This window comes from Gobio gobio (assembly GCF_949357685.1).
Source record: "Gobio gobio genome assembly, chromosome: 8".
Taxonomy (NCBI): domain Eukaryota; kingdom Metazoa; phylum Chordata; class Actinopteri; order Cypriniformes; family Gobionidae; genus Gobio; species Gobio gobio.
This window is the reverse complement of record NC_137114.1, coordinates 41,158,665-41,171,202: the sequence shown is the minus strand read 5'-3', so window position 1 is coordinate 41,171,202 and position 12,538 is coordinate 41,158,665. Positions and strand designations below refer to the sequence as shown.

The 12,538-nt window shown below is 34.0% G+C and overlaps 1 protein-coding gene across 1 annotated transcript; it reads left to right on the top strand.

Annotated features, from left to right (window-relative positions):
• Window positions 1-2,860: 2,860 nt before the first annotated feature.
• cryaba (crystallin, alpha B, a) lies at window positions 2,861-9,869 on the top strand (the record flags this gene model as incomplete). Its single annotated transcript, XM_079823348.1, has 3 exons — window positions 2,861-3,049; window positions 4,357-4,476; window positions 9,678-9,869. The coding sequence occupies 3 exons, from the start codon at window positions 2,861-2,863 to the stop codon at window positions 9,867-9,869; spliced, it is 501 nt and encodes a 166-aa protein (XP_079679474.1).
• Between the last annotated feature and the right edge of the window lie 2,669 nt (window positions 9,870-12,538).

The window sequence follows — 12,538 nt, the reverse complement described above, 5'->3', positions numbered from 1 at the left end:
CACATGTCCCAAGATTCTGCGCTCAAACGTGCCGTCATCAAACTACGCCTTTGTTTTGAACAGGCGACCTCTAGTGGACGGAAAAGTTACATAGTGTAGCTTTAAGATATATATTGTACACGTTTAGTACATGTAAGTGTTTAAAAAAAAAGAAAAGTCAATGTCGTTGTAATAGAAATGGTGTTGTTTTTTATGAGAATGTTGCATTTCACCTGGTGAAATAGGTGCTTCTTAACCGACATTTCCAAATGGGTCAGTAAGATATGTTCCTTTTAGTGCCATATAGAACCTTTTTTTTAGAGTGTAGAGAGAATATCCTATAGTAATGGTCCCCTATGTCCACAGACAGCTTACTCATGCTGCTCACTTTTCATAATCAACATATGAAATAAAAAAATAATACTATCATAGGCTAATATTTAAACATAGCCTAACTATGAAACTAAATAGGCTACGTTTACTTTAACCCTCGGTCCGACGACGACGAAGACGGCGCATTCTGGTGGATTTGTTCCTTTATGACAGCAGAAACAACTCACAATACTCATTTTTAGCCATACAGATAAGTGCAATATAAACTATAAACTGTCTACTTTTATTTGTGTACACTCACAATAACAACAAAGGCTGTGGATTCAGGGAACAGATTATTTTGCATGCACTTCACTACAAATGCTGTCTTCATTTTATATATATATATATATATATATATATATATATATATATATATATATATATATATATATATATATATATATATATATATATATATATATATATATATATATATATATATATATATATATATATTGTTTATTAAAGGCAAAGTTTTTAATTTCAAAAGCATTTCTAAACTCAGTTCATGTTTCCAACAAACGAAATTCAGAGCCAAAATAACGAAATGGTAAAAAAAAAAAAAAAAAAACTGAGTTACCACCATGCAAATTCAAACATTTCCCTTCTCTCCCTATATGCGGCGACAGGCGAACGGTAATTAACTAAATGTTCTAAATAAATATGCACATAGCCTAATAATAATTATAATAAACAAATACACAACTTATAATAAATAAACTATGCTCCAACACGACTATATAGACAAGCTACAATACCATAAATCACGGAGTATGCTTGCTACTTCAAATTGAGCAGTGTAACTTTTTATATATTAAGTTGACTATTTTATTTTGACAACGAACAGGCTGCGATGTCAAGTTAATGTTAGATGCGTGCAGCTTGTCCGCCGCGATCACTTATATTTTCTTAAAACAAATATATCCAAAACGTTCTGCCAAATAACGTCCCCCAGCCCTTAAAGGGTTAGTTCACCCAAAAATGAAAATTCTGTCATAATTTACTTCCCCTCATGTCGTTCGACACCCGTAAGACCTCCGTTCATCTTCGGAACACAAATGAAGATATTTTAGTTGAAATCTGATGGCTCTGAAAGGCCTCCATTGGCACAATGCACGGTTCACTCTCAAGACCCTTAAAAGGTACTAAAGACGTTGTTACAAAGTCCATCTCACTACAGTGGTTCTACAATAACTTTATAAAGCGACGAGAATAGTTTTTGTGCGCAAAAAAACCCTAAATAACGACTTATATAGTGATGACCGATTTCAAAACACGGCATCATGAAGCTTCGAAGCGTTATGAATCAGTGAGTCGATTCAGCAGTTTGGATCGCCAAAGTCACGCGATTTCAGCAGTTTGGCGGTTTGACACGCGATCCGAATCATGATCCGACTCACTGATTCATAACGCTTCGAAGCTTCATGATGCCGTGTTTTGAAATCGTCATCACTATATAAGTCGTTATTTAGGGTTTTTTTGCGCACAAAAACTATTCTCGTCACCCCATAAAGTTATTGTAGAACCACTGTAGTGAGATGGACTTTGAAACGACGTCTTTAGTACCTTTTAAGGGTCTTGAGAGTGAACCGTGCATTGTGCCAATGGAGGCCTTTCAGAGCCATCAGATTTCAACTAAAATATCTTCATTTGTGTTCCGAAGATGAACGGAGGTCTTACGGGTGTCGAACGACATGAGGGTAAGTAATTAATGACAGAATTTTCATTTTTGCGTGAACTAACCCTTTAAAAGAACTCCACATCATGACCGTCTCAGAATGTTCTGGGAACGTTGCTAGAGGCGTCCTTGACACCAGCGGGGACATTCTGAGAGCGTCCTGGGAACGTAAAATTTCTAGTGAGGATGATACCGTCACAGACCTGACTTCATATGTAGAGCCACAAGTGACATTGTGTTTCCAGCCCCATTCCATGACAACTGTCCAACTCTCTCAGATGGGATGGCAGTGATGCTCTTGGATCAGAGGGCTCATTTATCACATCTGGTTTACAGCAGATCACCAATCTTGCTGACTCGTCCAGTCCCGTCATTTTAGCGCATAATATTATCTTTCTGCCTGAGTTCTCCTCTGATAGTAGCCAGGAGGGAACAGATAGTATCCGGCTGTGTCTCGTCCAGGGCACGGGTGGCAGAATCCCTCCTGGCACAAGATGTGCTGGGATGTGGCCAGCTGACATGGAGGCTTCACTCAGAACCATTCTAACTTAGCCAGGCAAATATTTTTCCAGGCTTGTGAGCAGAGCGGCATTAACACTATTCAGACCCCAGTGATTGCGGCTCGATGATCTGAGAGTGATGGGTGATTAGATAGGTTTTTTGTTTGAATTAGCCAGAGGGGAAGAGTGCAGCAAAAAACACATTACCTCATTTTTGGAGACAGATCAGCAGCTGACATAAGGTTTATGGATGGGCCATAAATACAGGGCCCACAGCAGAACATGCAGCAGATCCGCTGTCAACTCCAGCCGCTTCAGCTGAGATACAATGGACATTTCTATTCATAATCCCTGGTACCGCCGGGGCTGGTTCCCAGGCTTCTTCTCGACTTCTCATCGAATTTATGACCAGTATTTTGGAGAGCAGCTACCCAACAGCAATCTATTTTCACCTTTGTTTTACTATCGTCCTTATTCCTGGCGCTTTCTAAACAGGAGGGACGGTGACATCTCAGAGGTGAGTTAAACTGCTGATGTTGCTACAAATTAGACATTACCCAAAAAGCTAATATGTAATATTTTTTAAAGATTCAATTCGTTAGGTAGTGCATCAGGTATCATAAACGAACGAAAAACACTTTTAACAGCACTTTTTAAGATACTGTTTTTATACCTTAACATTGTTAATTCATTAGTTAATATATAATTATTCATAATAATAATGAATAATTTATACACCTAATGTTAAAAATGTATCGGAATACACGGTTCAAAATTTTGGAGTATGGGGTATACTTTTATTCAGCAAGGACACATTAAATTGATTAAAAAACAAGTAACAGGAAAGACATTTATAATGTTGCAAAATATTTCTGTTTCATAAATCCTATTCTAATGTTTAAAATACATGCTGGAAAAATGCTTTACAGTTTCCACAAAGACATTATGGTCCAAACTGGGGGGACAGTGACATGTCAGAGGTGAGTTAAACTGCTGATGTTGCTACAAATTAGCTGATACGTAATATTATTTTTCTTTACTTTTTACTTTTTTAAATATTCAATTTGTTAGGTAGTGCATCAGGTATCTTTTAACAGCACTTTTAAAGATACTGTTTTTATACCTTAACGTTGCTAATTCATTAGTTCATATATAATTATTCATAATAATAATGAATAATTTATACACCTAATGTTAAAAATGTATCAGTAGCCTATACACCATTCAAAAGTTTGGGGTCAGTAAGATTAAAAAAAAAAAAAAAGTATACTTTTATTTAGTAAGGACACATTAAATTGATTAAAAAACAAGTGACAGTAAAGACGTTTATAATGCTGCAAAATATTTCATAAATGCTGTTCTAATGTTTCAAATACATGCTGGAAAAATGCTTTACAGTTTCCTCAAAAACATTATGGTTTCTTTAGCAGCAAATCAGCATATGATTTCTGAAGGATCATGTGACACTGAAGACTAGAGTAATGTTCAGTAAGTTCAGCTTTACCTGTTATTTTAAATTGTAATAATATTTCACAATATTACTGTTTTTACTGTATTTTTGATCAAATTAAATGTAGCCTTGGTGAGCATAAGAGACTTTGAAAATGAAAAATCTTACCAAACTCAAACTATTGATGATAGTGTATTTATAATTAATAATTAGATTATTAGATTAACAACTGCTGTAAAATTGCTTCATGATGCATTGATTAATGTTAACAAATTGAATCTCAGAGTCTCCCTTAAACTTTTGAGATTAGGCGAACATGTTCTTTTATGAACCATTCTTTTGCAGTATTCAGTTTCCCATTTTCTTTTACACAGATGAGATGGAGAAATCTCAGTGTAATCACCCTGGATGTGAAGCACTTCTCTCCAGACGAACTGACTGTTAAGGTCAATGAGGATTTTATTGAGATTCATGGGAAACATGATGAACGACAGGTAACAAAACAAGTATTCAAAATCACTTTCATTTTATTCACTATTTTGAACTTGGCTGTTCTGGATTATTTAAAGGGTTAGACAATTGAAAATGACACCCGTAAGACCTCCGTTCATCTTCGGAACACAAATGAAGATATTTTAGTTGAAATCCGATGGCTCAGAAAGGCCTCCATTGGCACAATGTTCTTTACACTCTCAAGACCCATAAAAGGCACTAAAGACGTCATTACAAAGTCCATCTCACTACAGTGGTTCTACAATTATTTTATGAAGTGACGAGAATAGTTTTTGTGCGCAAAAAAACCCTAAATAATGACTTATAGTGATGACCGATTTCAAAACCCGGCCTCATGAAGCTTTGAAGCGTTATGAATCAGTGAGTCGAATCATGATTCGGATCGCGTGTCAAACCGCTGAAATCCTGTGACTTTGGCGATCCAAACCTCTGAATCGACTCACTGATTCATAACGCTTCGAAGCTTCATGATGCCGTGTTTTGAAATCGGTCATCACTATATAAGTCGTTATTTAGGGGTTTTTTTGCTCACAAAAACTATTCTCGTCGCTTTATGAAGTTATTTTAGAACCACTGTAGTGAGATGGACTTTGTAATGACGTCTTTAGTACCTTTTATGGGTCTTGAGAGTGTAAAGTGCATTGTGCCAATGGAGGCCTTTCTAAGCCATCGGATTTCAACTAAAATATCTTCATTTGTGTTCCGAAGATGAACGGAGGTCTTACGGGTCTCCAACGACATGAGGGGAAGTCATTAATGACAGAATTTTCATTTTTGGGTGAACTAACCCTTTAAGATGGGTATTTTGCTAGCATAAATTATGTGTATTGTAGTATTGGGTTATAAAAAAAGCAAGGTTAGACATTTTCGATACATATTCCAAAGGCAACTTTCTCACTTTCAATCCATGAGTTTCTGTTATACTGGTCGCACTCACAGGATGTTGATTGGAAGGACAGGAAGTGAAAGACTAAAGACTTTTAAAACCTTTTTTAACTTCCAAACAACATTCAATGTTTGTCTTGACAATCATTCTCTTTTCTTATTAAAACGACACATACACTATCATTCAAAGGTTTGGGATTGGAAAAAGACATTTAAATGTTTTCAAAAGAAGTCTCTTAATAAACAATAAAACAATGCAGTTCATGACCCCTTTAAAACAGTAAAACAGTTGTGAAATATTATTTCCCGTACAATTTATTTTGCATATGGGCCCGGGACTGACTTGCTACGCCACTGTGTACATGAACCATTACATATCAGAAATCACTGATCGCAGATCAGGCATTAGAATTAACACGGTTACTTACATGTTGTTGCATTACTGTCGAGTCCATTTCGTAAAAGTCTGTTTGCAAAGCCTGCGTCGAAATTGCGATTGATTTACCAAAGATCCACAGTACTGAACACAAGTAAATAATGCTCAACTGAGACATTCACATTGTTGAAAATAAATAAGCACATTCCTAGCACTAGGATCCTGTGGAAGGTAATGTTATTTGTAGTCCATCCTGTATTGCTCTTCTGTCCTCGTCATCTCACTAACACGCCATTGGGCGGAGTCAAAGTTGCAATGATGAAGTAGGCGTTGATTTTCAGCAGAGGCGGTCTTTCACCTCATAGATAGGCACATTCCACAACTAGTCGTTATCTGGGCTTGGTATCAATAAAAGCTGTTTTTGGACTAACAAGGAAGTTTTCAATGAGTGCGTTTACATGCACGCTCTTAAGCCGATTATGCTTAATAAGCCGACAACAAACATGGTCATATAAACGCAGTAACCCTTTTTCTTTTATCGGAGTAAGGTCATAAACGGCTTAGGCATAAACCAGTTGGAATAGGTAGTTTTTTGCCTCATATCCTGTTTTCGCATGGTATGTAAACGCATTAACCTGCTTTCTGTCGGCTTACTGAAGTGCGCATGTGTGATAGGTGACAGTGACGCATGCTTAGAGCAGATTTAAACATCTAGACAGAGCGAGTGTTTTGCATGAAAGAAAGAAGGAAATATATCACAAATGCAGACTCTTTTAAGACCCAGAAAATTTGTAAAAATGTGTTCTCATCTCTCGTGCACTAGAAGTGGTTCAGTCAAAACGCTGCACCTGTAACTGCATGAGAGAGTATATATGAGCCGTAAGTTTCCCGCTGACACATTGTAAGCTTTATTTAACATCACAACTGACATAACATACATAACATACATAGAGTCAGATACGGAAATTATTATTTTTGACGTCACTACTCACTTAAAAATGTTGGGTTAAAAATAACCCAACAAGTAACCCAACTGTGGGTTGGTATAGCACCTTCCCAACTGTGGGTTATTTTAACCCAATGCATTGGGTTAAAAAATAGTTGGGTTAAAAGTAACCCAACAGTTGAGTTAACTTTTTATTTTTTATTCATGTCATTATTTTAATAAATAAAATACACATTTTCAAATACAGATTGTTTATTTGTAAGAAACAATACATACATTTTAAAATATACATTTTAAATGTCAAACTAAATATTGGGGAGTCTAGCATTTAATGTAAATATACATAAATGTGTACATATTAAATTCAAAATACACAGCACAAATACATTCAAAACCTATTTAAAAAAATTTACAAACAGTACACATTCAAATCAAAACATATATTTGAAACATACACACAAATGTACATAGAGTAAACATACATAAAATGTGTCCATACAACACAAAAATTAATACTACATTTAAAACTACACAAAAGTGTACAGAAATATTACATTCAAAACCTATACAACAGAATACTCAAATTCATAATATTAAATCCTTCCAGAAATAAACTACTTTATTAAAAAAATGCACTGTACACTGCATTGATGTGTTGTAAACATACCTTAAGTAGCAAAACAAATACAAATGATGATGATCAAAGTTCTTAATGAGGCAGCACTGTGTTGAAGGAACTCCTCTGGATATATTCAAGTTTGCATGCTGCAAAAACTCCCAAATGGGGGCAGAGGTCTTTGGATAGTTTGTCATAGATGTATAAAGAAATCTGAAACATATCTCCAGTGCTTGTAATAAGGTCTTCTGTTCAACTGCCTCCACACTGAAAATGAAAAAACCTGCGAGTTCTCTTTGTCCCCAAGAATTGTTATGTGGATCCTGGCTTGTCTCACTGTTCAGCTAATGCACCATGTTAGTTCCAACCTTAAAAGAATAAATAAAGTTCAGTTGGCATGCAGTGACAACATCAGCAGTGTTACATTACATAAAAGTTACAATGAAGTAGTGCTGTACTGAATTAAAAAATTGTCACTATAATTAGTCATTACACCTGCTGTTAAAAAGATAGTTTACACAAAAATAAAAATTCTGTCATAATTTACTCACCCTCATGCTTTTTCAAACCCGTAAGACTTCTGTTCATCTTCGGAACACAGAAAGGCAGTAAAGACATTAAAGTAATCCATTTAACTCCAGTAGTTCAACCTCAATTTTATGAAGTGACGTGAGTATATTCTATCCCTTAACCATAATTTACCACTTTATTTACAAAATATTAATCTCAATGCATGTTCACGAGAGCACCTTGACGCATGTGTTTTATGTTGATGAGAGAGCAGATGTTGTGTGATGTTTTTTTGTTGTTGCACAAAGCACTCGTGTCGCTTCATAAAATTGAGGCTAAACCACTTGAGTCACATGGATTACTTTAATGATGTCTGTTCTGGGCCTTGAAAGTGGTAGTTGCATAGGCCGTCAATGGAGGAACAGAAAGCTCTCAGAACTTAATTTGTGTTCCGAAGAACAACGAAAGTCGTACAGTTTTGGAACGACATGAGGGTAATTAATGGGATAGGGTCATTTTCATTTTTGGGTGAACTATGATTTACTCACCCTTAAGTCATCCTAGGTGTATATGGCATTCTTCAGACGAACACAATCAGTTATATTAAAAAATGTCCTGGCTCTTCCAAGCTTTATAATGGCAGTGAATGACAAAATGTGAATGCAAAAAAGTGCATCCATCCATTATAAAAGTGATCCACATGGCTCCCGGGGTTAATAAGAACCCAATGAAGTGAATCAATGGGTTTGTGTAAGACAAATATATTATATTTAACACGTTATAAAGTAAAATGTCTAGCTTCCAGTGGACCGCCTTCCGTATTCATCTTCCGAAAAAAACGTAACAGGCGTGACGATGACTTTGGGCGTAGAACAAGCGTTTTGAACTGCGAGAGGCGTTACACTTTCTTTGTAAGTTGAATACGAAAGGCTGTCTGCCGGAAGTTAGTTATTTTAGTCTACAAATTTTTAAATATAGATATTTTTCTATTAAAAAATATTACACCCCCCCTCCCCACACACACACTTTTTTGATCTTCAAATTTTGGGCTGCCATTCACTGCCAATATAAAGCTTGAAAGAGCCAGAACATTTTTTTAATATTACTCAGATTGTGTTCGTCTGAAAGAAAATCAGTCATATACACCTAGGAGAGTAAATTATGGGATAATATTATATTATATTATATTATGGGAAATAATCCGATTTATTAATAAAGTCATGTAAACACGGTTTACTTGTGTTGTCAGTTTACTGGTTTGCATGTAAACTGGGAAAACTGGTTATTTCAATAAGCTGATATTTGTGAGTTATCAGCTTACTGGTTTGCATGTGCTCAGTTCTGAAACGTACAGGATATTATTATAGTATGATGACCTCTTTTTATAGGTCAAAGGCTCAAGGAAAATTTGATTTCTCAGTTCATGAACCCTTTAATGTATTTATAGGTTTTAATATGTTAAATATATTTTAAAAGGAACATTTTCCAATTTGAATTTGTTTTATTATCATTTAATTTAATGCATTTAATTTAATAATTGTATTACTCCAGTCTTCAGTGTCGTGTGATCCTCAGGAAACATTTCTTATTATTATCAAACAGTTGTGCTGCTTAATATCATTATGATCAATCTTTAGACAGAGTCTAAATAGAAAGTTCAAAAGAACAGCATTTATAACAGTGTAAATGTCTTTACTTTTGATCAATGTAATGTGTCCTTCTCTAAATTCCAATTTTGAATGTCAATAGCTTGATTTAAAGTCAATCCAACTTTATTCTCAGTGACGTGTCATTGTGCAATGATCATAACTTCATCAATTCAAAAGAAATTGTACTGTCTCTGGTGCAGGATGAGCATGTCATTGTGGCAAGGGAGTTTTACTGGAAGTATAAGATCCCAGCCGGTGTAGATCCAGGGTTCATCACCTCTTCTCTGTCTTCTGATGGCATTCTGACCATCTCCACACCCTGCGACCAGCGGGGCATCTTAAAGTTCAACATCTGCTTCGCCTGTGGAGAGAAGCCTCCAGCGCAGAAGTAAACCTGTTGATAGCTGCCGCTCTGCCTCTCGTCTCCAAACAAACCTAGAAGCTTCCCCACGACTGAGAGAATCACCTATGCCTTAATGCAAGCAACACATAGAAGCAAACAAAGTTATATAAGCAGAAACACATCTGTCCATAGTCAACAACACAAAGTCAGGCAAAACGTGCAGTAGGTCAGTGCTTTAGGCCTGTAAACGCAGATTGTTGGGTTTGGTTTGTTATATTTATGGTCCACACTTGGACGTTGTATGTAATTTATGTGGCTGACTTGGATGATGATTGTAACTTTGGCTTTGAGAGGAAGCAGAATTGAAACGGGATGTTGGCAGCACTGGCCTGTCTGAATTGAATAAATCCCCAGGTCAAAATACTGATCTAATTATCTCAGCATATGTTGTGCATCTGAATGTGTAAAGTATGCTGCACTTATTAATCTATTTGATTCTGGGGTCTAAACTAACGGACTAAGTTGAATGTGTTTTGCTGAATATTGTTGCACTTACTGGACAGTAATAAAGATGACTTTGTAAATTTCTATGATTAATCACAAACAGTGTCAGGCTGTATATACATCTATTATGTGAGACAGACAAATGTGCCTTATTTACCTCAGATGCCAATGATCGCATTTGATTGTCTGATGTGGTGTAATTTGGTGGGGGAAAAAACATCCTGAGTTTGGATAGCTGATGGCAGAGGTGTAGTTATTGACAAGATTTGATTTAATTTGTTTAGTCCTCTGTCCCAATGGGCTTTATACTTTATTTTCCATGTTTCTTAAAGTGACGTGTTACAACTAGCAAGTAACTGTGACTTTGCAGTAGCTAATTTCAGCATTAAAAAACAAATTAAAAACACAATTGTTTTACTTTTTGAGTACCCTCTCCTGAAACGACAACTGGTCTTCTGTGTCAGATTATTTTTGCTGCATGGGACATTTGCACTATAGACCACATCAAACTGTATGCAATTTGCCTATACAGTGCTGCTTGAAAGTTTGTGAACCCCTTGCAGAATCTGTGAAAATATGAATCATTTTAAGAAAATGAGAGGGATCATACAAAATGCATGATATTTTTTATTTAGTGCTGTCCTGAATAAGATATTTGACATAAAAGATGTTTACATAAAGTCCACAAGTTGACCCCGTTCAAAAGTTGACACACCCTTGATTCTTGGTACTTGGCATATTTGCAGCTCAAGAAACATTTCTGATTATTATCAATGTTGGAAACAGTTGTGCTGCTTAATATTTTTGAAACCATGATACATTTTCCAGAGTTTTTTGAGGAATAGAAAGCATTTATTTGAAATATAGATACAATTATTTTTTGTAGAAACCATGATACATTTTCCAGGGTTTTTTGATTAATAGAAAGATAATAACAGCATTTATTTGAAATATTAATATATTTTTGTAGAAACCATTATATATTTTTCCAGAGTTTTTTGATGAATATTAAAATAAAAACAGCATTTATTTGAAATAGTCATATTTTTTATACATTTTCCAGAGTTTTTTGATTAATAGAAAAATAAAAACAGCATTTATTTGAAATATTAATATTAATATTTTTTGTATAGATCATGATAGATTTTTCCAGGGTTTTTTGATGAATAGTAAAATAAAAACAGCATGTATTTTAAATATAAATATAAATATTTTTGTAGAAACCATGATACATTTTTCCAGGGTTTTTTGATTAATAGAAAAATAAAAACAGCATTTATTTGAAATATTCATATTAATGTTTTTTTTTTATAAATCATGATACATTTTTAGAGGGTTGTTTGATGAATATTAAAATAAAAACAGCATTTATTTGAAATATTAAAATTTTTGTAGAAACCATAATATATTTTTCCAGGTTTTTTTTTTGATGAATATTTAAATAAAAACAGCATTTATTTGAAATATTAATATTTTTGTATAAATCATGATACATTTTTCCAGAGTTGTTTGATGAATAGAAAGATAAAAACAGCAAGTATTTGAAATGTCAATATTGATATTTTTGTATAAACCATTATACATTTTTCCCAGAGTTTTTTGATGAATAGAAAAATAAAAAAAGCATTTGTTTGAAATATTAATATTTTTGTAGAAACCATGATACATTTTTTACAGGGTTTTTTGATGAATAGAAAAATAAAAAAAGCATTTGTTTGAAATATTAATATTAATATTTTTGTATAGATCATGATAGATTTTTCCAGGGTTTTTTGATGAATAGTAAAATAAAAACAGCATGTATTTTAAATATAAATATAAATATTTTTGTAGAAACCATGATACATTTTTCCAGGGTTTTTTGATTAATAGAAAAATAAAAACAGCATTTATTTGAAATATTCATATTAATATTTTTTTTTATAAATCATGATACATTTTTAGAGGGTTGTTTGATGAATAGTAAAATAAAAACAGCATTTATTTGAAATATTAAATTTTTTGTAGAAACCATAATATATTTTTCCAGGTTTTTTTTTTGATGAATATTTAAATAAAAACAGCATTTATTTGAAATATTAATATTTTTGTATAAATCATGATACATTTTTCCAGAGTTTTTTGATGAATAGAAAGATAAAAACAGCAAGTATATGAAATGTCAATATTGATATTTTTGTATAAACCATTATACATTTTTTCCCAGAGTTTTTT